We start from the raw sequence: 15,506 nt of genomic DNA, 5'->3' as shown, positions 1-15,506 counted from the left end.
AAAAGATGTTTGGGGATTTATGGGGAAGGGAGGAAGAGCAGGGCATGGACCCTTTTGCCACCGGCACCAACTTAATTTCAGTAAAACCTTTTTTTGGTGGTGCTGACTTTGCTATTTTTAATGAAACATTTGTCCTCTATAATTAATTTACATGAAAATTCTTGGTCACTCCTTAAAAAAAAAAAGAAAATTCTTGGTCACCTGGTATTTTATGAGAATATGAAGAGAGAAGTTGAAATTATTTACACATTTTCACTTGAACCCTTCTCATGGTACTATTTTGTTTTGGTTTAAATGCCACTACTTTCTGAGATCACATAGTCTGATCTTTTTTCTTTGTTAATACTACGAAGTACGAACCCTTATCTTATACTATGTCATCACTCATCTACCCATTAGGCTAACTGAGTTATGAGTACTGATTAAGCTAAACCACTCATCTCTGCCATTAGGGCACATGAGCAACTAATTCCAAAATGAGATTTAGAATTCAAACCACTATTACAAACAATCTTCACACACGGACACATATATATATACACACACACATACACACACTACACTTGGATGGTTGATTTAGAGGTATTCGTAAAAAGGTTTACTTAATAGTTTTAAGATTAATATTTCCTACACTGATAGTGTATACATTGTCAGCGTTGAATGAATAACAACTATGCAAAATTTGAATTTGAAATTCAATTTTTATATATGTGTCATGGATCCAACGGTGATAGCGTATGCACTGTCAGTAAATTTACTCATACTTTTATTGATGAAGTTGATTGACAACTTGTAACTAAGGCTCTGTCCTCAGAGGGGAATTAATTGAGTCGTTCGAGAGATTGTAAGTGAAAGATTTTGAATTCGAATCCTTCCATTTATATTAAAAAAATTGAAAAAAAACACCCTCTTTTGCTTTTGTTGTTTTACCTGATAAATACACACCACATGGGTCTTAAATTTTGACAGCATACACAGAACCATTTACAGACCAATATGGATGCTTTGAATATACAATCACCAAAAATGAAAAGAAGCATATTTTCAATTTATATATATCTAGATACAGATATTTATATATCACTATCGCAAGCCGGTAGCTGGTCAACATCCTTGGTACTACTAATTCATGCATATGACTTTGTCAACTTCTTGATTCTAGCCAGGCACTTGTCAGCCGGCCTAGTAATTGGTAGATATTGCACCCTGCTTCCTGGATTAATGCGTTCAAGCCTGCCAAAAATAATTTTGATATATAAAAACTACAATGCAAAAGAAAAGGACTTCTCAAACAGGGAAAAAAAAGTAACGAAAATCAGAATGCAAATCTCAAATTTTTACCTGTAGTTTAGAAGGAAATAGTGCAAAAAGACAGAAATTTCAAGCTTGGCCAAATCTGCACCGGGGCACAACCGACTACCAGCTCCAAAGGGAACCAGAGTCCCTATTTTGATTGTGGGATCCTGAGATTGTTTTTCAAACAGACAAAATTGAGGATTCTTTATATTTCCTTCTTCTAATCTTTAGCCAACAAAAAATTTATTCTACAGATACAATTTGTCAAAACAAATACCAAATTAAAGCTTTCACGTACTTCCCATCTTGAGGGGTTGAAATCTTTTGGGCTCTTGTAGTTTTCAGGATCAAAATGGACGTTCCTGATCCATGGTAAAACTCTCCATCCTTTGGGTATCGTATAACCTAAGAGACCTCCTCGTTTTTATTAAAAGCCACAACCAAATAAAATTGATACAAGGAGAGAAAGGTAAGGTAATAACAAACCGTTTATGTCTACATCACTTTTTGCTTCTCGGAAGAGTGCAAATGAGAGGTTTACTACTCGCAGTGTTTCATCAATTACCTACGCAAAACAATACCAACAACTGTGATAGGTTAATATGCTCTAATTTATTCATTTATCTTACTACCAATTATCTGAGCATCTTTAAGAAAATAAAAGTTGCTTATAACATCGAATATCGCAAATTTACCAAATTCTAATTATGGACCAATTTTGATTTTACACTCCCCCAAGAAGAATCTACAAAGCAGTAATATATATGCAGCTCGTCCAAGAATACATAAGAGCCATGAACTTCAAAGTATACATGAATTTGTGATCAAATGAAAAGTTTGCGATCGACTAGTGTCACACTAGAATGAGTACCCTAGAATTAAAGCTCACCTTAACGACGCAAGCTACTTGTATCTAACGTAAATATTGTACATTTGCATGTACATTAGGAAAGCTATCGTTGTTGTGGGGCTAGTGGTCAAGGAGTTGAACTCTCGCCTCGTAAGTAAATCAGGGTAATCCTCCTAATCGGCAGATTTGGGGTAGGAAGGTAATAGGGGAATGGGGAGGTAAAAAAAAAGGGAATGGTGTCATAGTCAAAATTCCATTTTATTGAGTACGATGAAAATTAAATGTAATTCTGAATAAGTAACAGATCCTGCTCTACTGCATGTATTTTACGTATACTTACCTTCTGAAGATACTTCATTTGTCTAATTTCCCTGAAGTTTAGCCCTGTATCTGAAAACGCTCTTCTCTTCACAATGTCCTCTTGTTCCTCCTAAAATGTATAAATTTAAGTCCCTACAAAGTTATATTGCCCAAACATATATACCAGCAATTATTACTCTCAAAGTCTTACTCAGACGAATATGTACCTACCACAGCCTTCTGTAAGGTCTGAGGATGCTCGTGAAGGAGTATAATGGCCCATGTTACAGCATGACCAGAAGATTCATGCCCAGCTAACAAGAATATGATTACCAAATCCACAATCTGCTCGTCGTTCAATTTGTTTCCTGCATCGTCTTGGATTACCATCATCAAAGTTAACAAGTCCTTTTTAGTCCTTGATTCAACATTACTTTTGGACAGCATCCTCCTTTTGCACACAATTGCTGCAAATGTCTTCACTAAGCTCTTCCTTGCCTAACACCAGCGTCAAAACAGGCAAATATTTCTAGATTAGATCTTGAAAAGAACTTATAATATACACTTAGTTCTTGTATAAGCAAAAATGGAGGTTGGATTGATCATCTTGAGGCATGACAATGTTATTCTTAAGGTGTTATTTGCCCCCGTTACGCAAATTATTTACTACAGGGTTAAGATAAATTACCCCTAAGATTGAGAGACAAAGAAATAACATTTTATTTTCTCAAAAGAATGGTTAATGGTCCTGCATCCATTTGAGCTCAAAAACGAATTTAGGACCAGCTCTAGTTTAACATGCACGTCCTACAAGGATCCAGCATCGGATCCTTTAAGATTCTTGCCGGATCAAGAGCCCGATGGAAATACTACTGAAAAAACGAAGCATTTGGACCACAATCTGGCTGTAGATGGACCTCTTTGAAACCCAAGCCGGATCCTCAGAAAAGATCAACAATCCTTAATGTCTGATTTTTACAATTCCAGATTTATTTGTACATTTCCAAGGCTCATGGTTTACTATTTCATTTACAAACTATTATCAACAGTAGATGCTTAAAATCATTTGCATTTTGACTCAAGTTACAAGCATTTAAAGTAGTATAACCCTCAAGATCGAGTCCATGTAAATATGAATATTTGTTTGGATATATTATTAGTACAAACTATTTTTTTGGTATTATAATAACTTTTTCTAATTACCTTTCTATTCATTAATTACTTTGCGTGCATCACAATATAAAAAGTGCTATATTAATATTTTTTTTGAAGAACTTTTATCCAAAGACATAGGAAGATTCAAAAAAAAAAAAAAAAAAACATAGAAGGTTAGGAATCCTCACCTTGAGTGCCCGGTGGTACGCAAAACCGGGGAGGTTTACGGCCATTGACTTGAGTCCATTAGACAGTACAGTATATTCATGTTCCATGTGATCCAATGATTTTTCATCATTAATTTCGTTACCCATAATAATGTTCATCATCACCTTGAAAGCAGTTTTCCTCATCTCAGTTAACAACTGAATTGGTTCATCCTTACTTGCCCATGTATCAAACGTAGTTCTAGCGATATCCTCAATATAGCCAATAAACAGTGATAATGCTTCCTGACCGGCAACTGGAGCTGCTATTAGCCGCCGGAGACGCTTATGTTCTTGATTCGATACGCCGTGGAGTCCTCTCTTTCCTACCAAATCTGAGACTGATCTAGGCCAACCGGGTCCAAAACGCTCATCTGTCAAAACTTTTCTGCATGCTTCAGCTGTTGTAACAATTATGCTTGGCTTTCCAAACAGTAGTGTCCGGTACATTGGCGCCTGCCCAAATCTATATCCAGAAAGTTTATGGCCAAAAAAAAAAAAAGCTTTAAACATGAGCAAGTGGAATGCCAATAATGATACCTGAAAAAAGAAAAGGGAGGGAGAGATAGAGAGGAGACCTGGTAGTGAAGGAGGAGATGAATGAATCAGGATTACCAAACTTGAAAGCTCTGAAGAAAGAAAACATATTGCCAATCAAAGGGAAGCCCAAGTCACCAGGGGGTAGTGTTTTTTGCAGTGCACCCAAAGGGCTCACGTATATCCACTCGTTTGTTCTCCTTAGCAAAGTATAGACTATGGAGACACTGCCCATTATCAAAGCTGTGAAAAAGCATACTTGGTCATATTCCATGATTAGCTACCCAGCTAGACAACGTTGGTTATTAGAGATCTTAGCTAAGATTGATCACAAACTCTCTTTTGGTTGTTGTCAATCTTATAATCTGGCCTAGCATATTTATAGTTGTAATACGGGATTAGGTCGATGAGGCACTGACACGAATTAAAGAGCTAATTGCCCGTAGAGCCGATCTTTGTTTAGGCTAAAATTTTAGCTAGTCAAGAAAATTGAGATCTCTTCTACGTTTAGATATAATGTGCCTCAAAAACTGAATAGTGAAAGGCAAAATGTTCAATGCTTCTTCCAATTTTTTACTGTTGCAAATTGATATATTACATGAAATGAAAGGACGGTACGGAGAGGTGTTCAATAAGCATGGACTTGGTTCAAGAAGTGACGTTTTTCTATATTGTCGTCCGTTAATTTTTCATGCTATATTTTTCTTCACATGGCTTTTGAAGTACAAATATTAGCAAAGTGATGATGGTTGAGAGAATTTAAAGAAAAAAACATACATTATTCAGACAAAAAACATGCATCCCCAACAATTTGACAACAAATTCTTTAATTCTCAAGTGATCAGCGCAAATGTTTACTAACTCCGTTTCGCTGGAAGGAGGTAGGGGAGAAAGATGAGTTAGGTGATATAAGAGAAGGAAGTGTAATTAGGAGTTTCAGATTCAAGACCTTCTACTTACACTATTAAAAAAAAAGAAAAAAAGAAACTATGTTTCGTTTCAATCGAATGTGGCCAAATTAGAATTGTTTTACTTAGTTTTGGTTCTTAATAATTAAGGAAATGATTAGAATCGTTTTACCTATTTTTGGTTCTTAATAATTAGGGAAATTATGAGAATCCTTTTACCTGATTTTGGTTCTTGATAATTTTAAGGAACTGATTAGAATCATTTTTTGGTTCTTAATTAAGGAAATGACAAGGACAGAAATATTAAGCAATGTGAGGCGAAAACAATTTCATTAAAAAAAAAGAGAGAAACTAACGAATTGAGTGGTCTTTTTTATGGCAAATTTGGCAAAGTAAATAAACTATTTGAAGCTTCTTATTTTGATTTCATTTCTCTCCACTTTGGTAGAGGATACTAAACTATTCAGTAGTCTCATGTTTCTCCCTCGTGGCCTCATTTCCTTTTCTTGTCACAGAACTTCGAAAGAAGACAAAAACCTACCACAATTGTCTATCTCGAGTAATCAATTCATTTCATTGCCACCCCAATCAGCAATATAATTCTGCCGCCGTTGTATTGGTTTTGGGTCCGATCAAAATTTAAATGCTTTCAGCAATACCTAGGAGAAATTTTTCTCTACCAAATACCAATAACATTAAAAAAGAAAATGTCTTGACGTGTATCACTGGTGAATTTGTTCGAACAGCGGGTTATTTGTATAAATTTATTTACTTTTATTATAAACTTATTTTTTAATTATCTTTTTATCTTACGCACATTATATAAAAAAAGTATTACATTATTTTTTTAAAAAAATATTTCAAATAATCTACTATTCAAATATATTACTATTTTTGGTCCACTCCCGTACGTTAAAACCTTGAATACCAACTAGCATGAGGCTGATTATCTCTTTTTTTCTTTCATTTTCTTTATTTAAAGTTTCAAACTTCAATTTGTTCCTGACAGAGATCGGTAACCACCGGCTGGGATTTATTGATTCAGTGAGTATGGTTGAACCGAATATTTCATAGCGATTAAGACAGGCTGCCAAGAATGAGTTCGCCATGTTTCTACTATTTTGGCTGAAAAGCAATTGAAATAAATGGACCATTATCTAATTTGTCTACTCGTTGAATTGTCAGCCAATTTCTGTTGATTGATGGGTCCTATCCTAGAGTTTTGGGTACTGCATTTCATTAATTTTTCCTTTTAATGCCTGCTAAGGCAGATAAAAAATGGAGCACATGCCCTTAATTGCCTGCTAAAAAATCTTGCATGCAAGAATATATATATCAGTAAATAAATGTATATAACATGAAAAATGGTAGGTTTCTTAATGATAACTGGAGCTTTTACATTGGTCATGACCAACTATTGGACTTGTTTGCCAACAATAGAATAGAATATATATATATATATATATATATAGCAAGAAAAAACTCAAAAGTTATAGACTACAAATTTTTTTTTTTTTTTGGGTATTCAAAAATATTCAGACTAATTGAGTTGCTTTAACTAACAAACCTGTGTAACTTGGTCATTACCCTTATATATACTTCTATCTTTAAGGTTCCCACCAAAGTAAATTTGGCATTGAAATGGCAAACCTAAAGCCTCAAATGATCTCAAAGGTTCTCATCAAGCCCTCCCTTCCTACCTCAGAACACTTGAAGACTTACAATCTCTCTGTGTTAGATCAGCTTTCCCCACATTTCTACCTCCCCATAGTCCTCTTCTACCCACCACCTGATTCTGGTAATTCATCCAACTACACTACCATATCTTCTCATCTCAAGAAATCCCTATCAGAAACCCTGACTCATTACTACCCTTTTGCCGGAAGACTAGCCCCTAACAAGGACTCGATTGATTGTAATGATGAAGGACTCGATTTCTACGAAGCCCGAATAGAATGCAAAATCTCTGATGTCCTGAAGAACCCTGACCCGGAGACCATGGATTTGTTCTCTCCACCTGGAATGCTGTTCAATGAATCTTTCCAGGGAAGCCCCTTTATTGTGCAAGTAACCTATTTCAGCTGTGGAGGAACAGCAATCAGCGTGTCCATGCTACACAAGGTTACTGATGCCTGTGCTTTGCTTGGATTCATCAATGATTGGGCTGCTCTAGCTAGTGGTTCTATGGTCTCTCCCATGTTCCTTACACAACAAGTGATCTCACCGTATAAGGGTGAAATCACTGTCCCCGGAATTAACCTTGACAAGAACATTAATGTTGTCACGAGGAGGTTTTCTTTTAAACCTTCCAAGCTCTCTGACCTCAAGGCTATGGTATCCGATGATTTGGGAAAAATTCATAGTCCTAGTAGGGTTGAAGTTGTGGCTGCACTGATTTACAAGTGTGCTATGGCTGCATCAGAGGCAAAATCAGGCATGTCAAGGCCATCAATGTTAATGCAGGCTGCAAATATGCGCCCCCGAGTTGTCCCACCATTGCCAGATAATTGTGCTGGAAATTTTTCTTGGTTTTTCTCAATCACGACAAATGATGAAAAAGACAAAAATATGACAACAATTATCTCTGCACTGAAGAAAGCAGCTCAAGGGTTTTCTGAGAAGTTTGGGAATGGATTAAGTGCTGATAATTGCTACTCACTTATATGTGAGTCCATTGAAGGGGCAAGAAAAGTGATGAGGCAAAATCAGGGTGAAATTGAGGTCTACAGATGTAGCAGCTTGTGTAGATATCCGTTTAATCTAATCAACTTTGGTTGGGGAAGACCAATATGGGTGGGAACTAGCACTAGTCAGATGAAAAATACCTTTCATTTGCTGGATAACCCGAAATCAGGAGGCATAGAAGCTCTAGTGACACTGGAGGAGTCAAATATGTCCATGTTTGAGAAGGTTGAAGAGCTGCTAAAGTTTGCTGCCCTAAATTCAACTGCTATCGATGATTGATGCTTGAGTACTAAAATTAAGCCAGGAGTTTGATGGTCTTAATGTCGTTGCTTTTGTCTTGTTCCGTGTTTTGCTATTGTACAATTTGGGTGAATGTTTATTGGGAAGATTCATCAAAGCCATAGCAGTCACCCCTTGTTACTTAACAGATATCAAATGATGTTAGGCTATTGCTTAAAATGACTAATAAGCCTATGTCCAAAAAAAGAAACAAAATACCAAAAATTCTACCGAAAATGCAATGCATAAAATCCAAATCAAGAAATAGAGGGAAAAAATTATAAGAAAAGCAGAATGATATTTCACATAAACCCTTTTGTTAGAACAAAGAGAATAAAAGAAAAAAATAAAAAAAAAAAATCACCAGCAAAACAATGGAGCTCTTTAGTGCTTTATTTCTACTACGTACCCTTATGTGTACTTTATTAATTTTCATAATTCAATTAACTAATCGTTATTTCATGCTCTTTGAAATCACAATTTACGACTAATGTGCTTTGAATTTCTGAACTTTATAACACTTTCAAGTTCTTTTTCATACTTAGTTATCATTCTATTGATTAGATGTTATATAGTCAGTTGGCATTTTATCATTTTTAATAAATATTGAATATTTCTAGCATCTTATTAATTTTTGAATTATTAAGAATTGCAATTCGTGGGGCTTAAGCCCCCATCTCGAGGCTTTTACCATGGACAGAACAACTAACAATGCCCCCCAACACCTCCACCTAATGAACACTGACAGCCACATCCGATTTGGGAGGGGAGGGGAGAGAAAGAGAGGAAGAGGAAGGAGGAGAAGGAAGGAGGAAGAAGGAAGAGGAAAAGGAAAAAGAAAGGGGTCCTATGTTTTGGAACTAATCTAGATTCATGGCCGACAACCTGAGTTACGAAGATTACTGATTGAAGGTGATATCCACTCCCTTAGCTACGTTGTCAAAACTCAACCAAGTGATCAAACGGAGGAATGCGACAGTGACTCATTTGGAAAAGTTGGGATGAATTATATTTGGAGGCAATAGCGTAGCAAAGGACATTGTATAGCGATAGACACAACCTTGCACGGTTGCACCTATTAATAAATGAAATTTGGGTGGGACTCATGGGATAAGCTCCTTATGAAAATGATCCTTATTTAACTAACCGTATTGGGATGGTCTTGGCATCAATTTAATGCTGGGTTTATGGATGAACCATTAATGGGCAATTATGTTTATCTTGTCGAGGGATTAGGTAGGTACGATACAATTGCTTTTGGTGCAATTGGTACTAGGTTGCTGTCATACATTGAATTAGAATGCATCAAAAAAAAAAGAAGATTAATCTTATATACACGGTGAATATTTACACTATCACCATTAGATATATGCCACATGTTCATGTTTTATCCACCAAATCGTAATAGTGTATACACTGACAACGTATATAAAATTTACTCTGAAAAAATATCATACATACGAGTACAACAAAGTTTATGAGTATAGTATCATATAAGAAATATAACGACTACACACTCATACAAAAATCTCAATCTCACCTGTCCCAAATCCATTTCGTTGATAAAAGGATTTTTCTTTTGTCTTTCTTTGGCAGTGTACTTATTGGTGTACCGAGGTCTCATGTTATAGGATGCATGTGGAGCGGCTTGGAAGAAACTAAAGTGATGTTCCAACTGTATCTTAAAATCTATATCAAGTTGTCATTCTGGTGCTAGTTTGCTTCATTTTAGAAGTGAGGGACAAAAAGAACGTTACGACGAACTAAAGACGAACTAAAGAGGTCATTTTCCCAAAGTTTTTAGCAAGCCTGAAGAAGAAGAAGAAGAGACGTGGTACATTGCAATGCATTTGGACCATATTGAAAGAAAAAACTAAAAAGTATTTTGACTTTATCAACATGACAAACATAATACAGAGAGGAAGGGGTGAAGTGGTGCGGGAAGAAGGAGCGTAAATTAGAGGTATTACACTTGAAAAAAAAAGGGATATAGAAGATAGCAAACAAATTATTTCAGATTAACAGGTACTTGAAAAATGAAAGAAACAGGATGAAAAGGGAAAAAGAAATAATTCCTTGAAACTTTAGTACGCCTGCCAAACAACCGCAGGAATGCAATACCGCAATGAGTATACTGTTGATACATTACATACTACATGATGGATATCTCATATCAGCATGAATCGTAATACGCAAAGCTAATTAAGTATTATAACTGAACAATAATAGGTGCTAAATTTGAATTTGGCACTGGAATTTATTAGCACTAATAGCTAATATGATGACTATACACTGAACAACATGTCCCTTTGACATGAATTCTAAGGGGCTTTCATCTTATCTTCAGTTCTCTGCCTTCTGGTTGGTGATGCTGTCCTGTTTTCTTTTTGGGAGCTGCCATTGACAAGAAATATCAATTCGTGTTCCAGTGGATGGACTGGTGGGATACACAGAGAGTGAAAGGGGAAACAGAAGCAGAAAGGAGATAAAAGTTTCTGACAGTTTGTAACATGTTACTACACAAGGATGCAACCAGAACATGCTTAGAATCAGAAACTTCCTACGAAACTAGGATAGCTTTTTTGATGTTAGAAATCATATTGTTAAAAAGAAAATAACATAAGTCAGCCCTGGTATGATTAATTTTGTTTACTTAAAAACAAGAGCATGTTATCCTTCTCCCTCAACCCACCAGAAAAAAAAAATGAAAAAGAACATTGGTCCAAAGTTACTGTGGTTTTTCGCTGATGTCCCAAATCTATGTTTGAACAGGATTCCTAACATCATACCATAGTCGTTTTATCCTGCCAAGCCCATTGAAGTTTCAGTCTTCTTTTGTTTGTTAAACCTTAAACAATGCAGAAAGAAGACTGTTCAAGTACAAGATCTGCTAAGGAAGGCACATTCATTTGTTTGTTAAACGTTACAAAGTGCAGAAATAGCATGGTTCCAATGCAAGATCTCACAAGAACCCAAACTTTAAGGAGATTCTTCATGCGTATGGGACAAAAGCTCTACTAATAAGTAGATCTTAGCTTGTAGCCACCATGATTAGCCACTTCCTTCTTCCTAATTGTATCCGTTCACTCATAAAAAGTTTAGAACTGAAGATAAACCTTCCATAATGTCCTACATTTTCTAACGTGGGACTTTGCTTTGAAAGGAAACTCAGTCCTACTGAAAGCTGAAATTTGTTTCCATACTTCTTCAATACAGCAGACATACGACTAGTAACACTCTCATAATAACCTTAACTTTCATATGAACAAAATAGAAGAATGAGTAACTTGTGCAGGAAGAATTTTTCAGGAGAAGAAGGAATATCTAAGAAAGAAGAATTTCTGCCTAACTGCGAATATTGACAATTGTATTCTCAGAATAGGCAGAGAAAAGAAGCAAGCAACTAATAAACTCTTTTGTTATCTTTCACATGATTCTATTCTACTATCCACAAGTTAGCCATAGCTACCAATGTTCATAATTTTTCCTATTAAAAAAGCACCTCCACTTGCGGGGAGGATTTAGTATCAACATGTCACTCTACATGATGTTAATGCTTGTATATATGCAATTAATAATTCAATTTAGTACAGAAAAAATTTTCTATCCCCCACAAGATTTTACCTCCATCTAAATCTCACACACACACGCTGCACAAAAAATGTAATAGGTTACAGCTCAAAAAATAAAGAATAAAAAGTTTCTAGTTAAGTTCATAAGGAAAATGCCACTAATAACCATAAAATTAGAAACAAAAGCTTAAACAAGTTAATAAATTTCCAGAATAGTAAGGCAAAATTTTGATTTTATTTGGGTATAGTCAAAACACATTCAAAAGTAATAAAACTTTAACCCTCATGTGACAAACATGTAAGATTTACTTATGCTATCCTTGAGAACTGGGGGAAAAAATTCAGAACTCACTATGTATAATGATCAAGATGCTCCAAAAGATGGTCAAGTGCTACTCAAATCATACATATTAGCAAAATCCAAACACAATTGCCGGTCCCTTGTATCACCCCAGCCTCCCCAGCCCCGAAAGCCAGCTTGATACCCTGCTTGTTTCCAATATATATGTACTCCCCAGTCTGTTTTAATGTTGGGAACTTTGTCGATGTTTTCCACTTGAATATTCAAAAAGCCATGATCAACGCAAGCCTGTTTCTCACCCTGACCTTGATGTAAACCACATTTTCCAAAGTGAATAGCACTAGTCCGAGGTCCTCGTAAAGAGTAAACAGGAGCCCCAAATGAAGGGTAAACTGTTGCCCACATTGTTATATCCCAATTATAATCATCAAAGGCACAAAACTCTTTTGCCTTCCTATGTATTTTTTTCCATACAGTCCGATTAAATGCATAACCAATGTTGCCCATCCTCTCTGCAATCAGACTTTCCCAACCCTCTCCCTTTGCTTTCACATCACATGGCGCGAGATTCGCAGCATAACAATCAGGACATTTCATAGGCTTCAACTCTGTTAGTAGCTGAAGATTACGATAGGCATTAGGATAAATGAAATGGTCTTCCTCTATGAAAAGAATATGGCCTAGATGCTGACGAGTCTCCTTTAACCCATCCCACACAGTGTTCATCATCCACCACCAGTGATGCTTCAATGACACAATCTTCGGGGACCGGTGGTTTCCATACTGATCAGGTGTTCCTTCACATTTCTTCTTAACAGGATCATCTTTGTCCTTACAATCATTTGGGGAGACACCAGGGAAGCTATTCTCAAAGATGTGAGGAGAATAAGGGGCAAAAATCTGTTTCACTTGACAAAACTTGATCCCTTCGATAATCCTATTTATCTCTTCAAAATATCCATCATGACTAACAATGAGTAAAGTCTCACTGATCCCCTCTACTCTTGAGAGGCTATCAACAACCACTTTGAGATATTGGGGCCGGTTATGAACATACAAAACTATCACTATATTATCCTTAGCTAGCTTAGGATATAAATTCAAGTTCCTAGGAGGTAACTCATTTCGCTTCTGAAGTCGAATTGACAATTCATTCTGCTTAGGAAGATTCACATTTTCTGTTCTCGGACTATAATTAAAAGTCACTTGCAAACTCTCAGCACTTTCATATGCATCCCTGATTACAGAATCAGAAACAGGGCTGTACCTATGAAGAAATATTATCAAAAAGGCTCCGAACAACGTGATCACAGCTACAGACAAGAAACGGCGAAAAGCCGCTTCCTTGATTCTTAATTTCCCATGAGCGGCCATTCTTTCAATCAAACACAATTGACTATCAAGATCCCTTCACCATACTTAGCAGACAGAGTACCAATCTTTTCCTAGTAAACGTAAACAACAGCATCTTATCACTAGCAATAAAGGTTCAAACTTGATGAATTTCCAGAACTAAAGATCAAAAGTGGCAACAACCCAGTAAAAATGAGATCAAAATACTAAAGGGGTCAGCATCAATAACCTCCAAAATGGTCTTCAACGGGAAAACTGAAGCATCAAAAACTTCCAAAAATCAGCACTTTCTGCGGCTGAATATCAAAGAATTAGCTAGCAGCATCCAAAATCGAAAACCCACCAGGAAAATCCACTAAAGCATACCATTCTTGATTAATTGGCAGTGTAAAGATTGAGATCAAAGATCAGTGAAATCCAACAAAAATGACAAGTAGAAACTTAGGATTCTCAGAAGGGTTAGAAGGGAAAAAAAATATAATCAGAACTTTGAAAAGTGGAATCGTTGACGACTTGTTAAGACTTGAGACTGTTAAATAAAAAATAGTGCGGGAAAGTCCAAAGACTCGGGAGTTCGGAGAAAATGGCGGAGCCAAAGAGGGAGATTGAGAAGAAGGACGACTTACATTTTCTCCATCGAAAAAGGAAAGGGCAAAAAATGAAAAACGAATGTAAACAAGAGAAGACTTCGGTTTGATAAAATGTCCACTTTGTACAGGACTACTCTTCTAAGAAATTCGGGAGTTATTTTTATTCATTTTTTACTTAAAGCCAGGATGAGAAAACTGTTAGAAATATTTACTGTTATTAGTTAATCATGTTTGTTTGTTTTGTTCTACCTAATTAATGGGTCAGTAGAGTTAGTGGGATAGTTAGCGTAATTGTTTTGAACTCTATAAATAGAGCAATTTCATGTTATGAATTAAATATTAGCTTTACAAAGAAATAAAGTCTAGTTCTTTGCTTCTCTTATTATTTTTCTCAGTCATTGTAACAGTAACATCAGAGCTAGTTTCATGAGTAAAAACAAAAGTGAGTTGTAAAAATTTTGTTGGTAAGTCACGATTGCCACCAACAACTTTGTGCAATCAGCAATTCCTCGCTTTGATGGTCACTATGATCATTAGAGCATACTAATGGAGAACTTCTTAAAATCCAAAGAGTATTAACAGGTTGTCGGATTTGGAATAGCAGAACCAAAAATGGGAGTAGTATTGTCAAAGGTGTAGAAAATAGAGTTGGAACTTGGAAGCATTGAAACTGAAGGATCTTAAATTCAAGAATTACCTTTTAAACTATTGATCGAGCCATCTTGAAAATAATTTTTAGCAAAGATATCTTCAAACAGATTTGGGATTCCATAAAAAAAAGTATCAAGAAAATGCGAAGGCAAAACTAGTACAGATTCAAACTCTTCGGACCAAATTTGAGATTTTACGCAAGAAGTCAAGTGAGTCGGTCACAAATTATTTCGTAAAAATGATGGCAATCGCGAACAAGATAAGGATCCATGGAGAGAATTTGGAGGACGTCACCATTATCGAGAAGATCCTTCGATCGATGACGATAAAATTTAATTTTGTTGTATAATCTATAGAGGAATCGAAAGACATTGATGCACTTTCAATTGATGAGTTGTAGAGCTTTCTGTTGGTTTATGAGCAAAAAATTAACCAGCAAGAAAAAGAGGAACAAGCATTGAAGAGTTCAACAAAAAGTCACCCAACATGGAGAGGAGACAGAGGCAGAAACAGAGATAGAAGAAACAATGATCGTAGTAACCAATAACAACAATACCATCACTAAGAAAATCAATTTCAAAAAAGAAGAAGAGGACGAGGAGGCCATCCATCAACAACTCAAAGCCAAAGTCAGTAGATAAGTCTAATGTTGAATGCTACAAATATCATAGGTATGACCATTATTAGTAAGAATGTCAAACTAATTTACATAGACAAAATGGAGAAAGAACTAATTTTGCCAAAAAAAAAAAAAAGAAGAAGAAGTATTTCTTTTGATGGTGTGTCACATGAGTGAAGAAACTTAACAAGACATGTAGTATTT

The 15,506-nt window shown here is 35.8% G+C and overlaps 3 protein-coding genes across 3 annotated transcripts; 1 reads left to right on the top strand and 2 right to left on the bottom strand.

Moving 5' to 3' along the window:
- Window positions 1-842: 842 nt before the first annotated feature.
- Window positions 843-4,794, bottom strand: LOC113703285 (ent-kaurenoic acid oxidase 2). The gene is made up of 8 exons (XM_027224594.2): window positions 4,386-4,794; window positions 3,790-4,273; window positions 2,678-2,944; window positions 2,487-2,576; window positions 1,783-1,861; window positions 1,595-1,701; window positions 1,342-1,463; window positions 843-1,233 (listed from the first exon to the last, which is right to left on the bottom strand). The coding sequence occupies exons 1-8, from the start codon at window positions 4,616-4,618 to the stop codon at window positions 1,128-1,130; spliced, it is 1,488 nt and encodes a 495-aa protein (XP_027080395.1). The 5' UTR covers window positions 4,619-4,794; the 3' UTR covers window positions 843-1,127.
- A 2,099-nt stretch (window positions 4,795-6,893) lies between these two features.
- On the top strand, window positions 6,894-8,216 carry LOC113703810 (diaboline synthase-like). The gene has a single exon (XM_027225290.1). It carries the CDS (start codon window positions 6,894-6,896, stop codon window positions 8,214-8,216), a length of 1,323 nt encoding a protein of 440 aa, XP_027081091.1.
- Window positions 8,217-10,459: 2,243 nt separating this feature from the next.
- Window positions 10,460-13,606, bottom strand: LOC113704332 (alpha-1,6-mannosyl-glycoprotein 2-beta-N-acetylglucosaminyltransferase). Its single transcript, XM_027226174.2, has 2 exons — window positions 12,141-13,606; window positions 10,460-10,610 (listed from the first exon to the last, which is right to left on the bottom strand). Exon 1 carries the CDS (start codon window positions 13,461-13,463, stop codon window positions 12,174-12,176), a length of 1,290 nt encoding a protein of 429 aa, XP_027081975.1. The 5' UTR covers window positions 13,464-13,606; the 3' UTR covers window positions 10,460-10,610; window positions 12,141-12,173.
- Window positions 13,607-15,506: the final 1,900 nt, after the last annotated feature.

This window comes from Coffea arabica, chromosome 8e, assembly GCF_036785885.1.
Source record: "Coffea arabica cultivar ET-39 chromosome 8e, Coffea Arabica ET-39 HiFi, whole genome shotgun sequence".
NCBI classification, from domain to species: Eukaryota; Viridiplantae; Streptophyta; class Magnoliopsida; order Gentianales; family Rubiaceae; genus Coffea; species Coffea arabica.
This window is presented reverse-complemented; position numbering and strand designations above follow the sequence as displayed.

Excerpts from the sequence above, each read along its gene's own strand:
- LOC113703285 (XM_027224594.2), bottom strand. The coding sequence starts at position 4,618 with ATGGAATATGACCAAGTATGCTTTTTCACAGCTTTGATAATGGGCAGT. Across the intron at positions 2,577-2,677 it reads AGACCTTACAGAAGGCTGTG|GAGGAACAAGAGGACATTGT; the intron begins GTAGGTACATAT and ends TATACATTTTAG. Across the intron at positions 1,234-1,341 it reads TATTTCCTTCTAAACTACAG|GCTTGAACGCATTAATCCAG; the intron begins GTAAAAATTTGA and ends TATTTTTGGCAG.
- LOC113703810 (XM_027225290.1), top strand. The coding sequence starts at position 6,894 with ATGGCAAACCTAAAGCCTCAAATGATCTCAAAGGTTCTCATCAAGCCC.
- LOC113704332 (XM_027226174.2), bottom strand. The coding sequence starts at position 13,463 with ATGGCCGCTCATGGGAAATTAAGAATCAAGGAAGCGGCTTTTCGCCGT.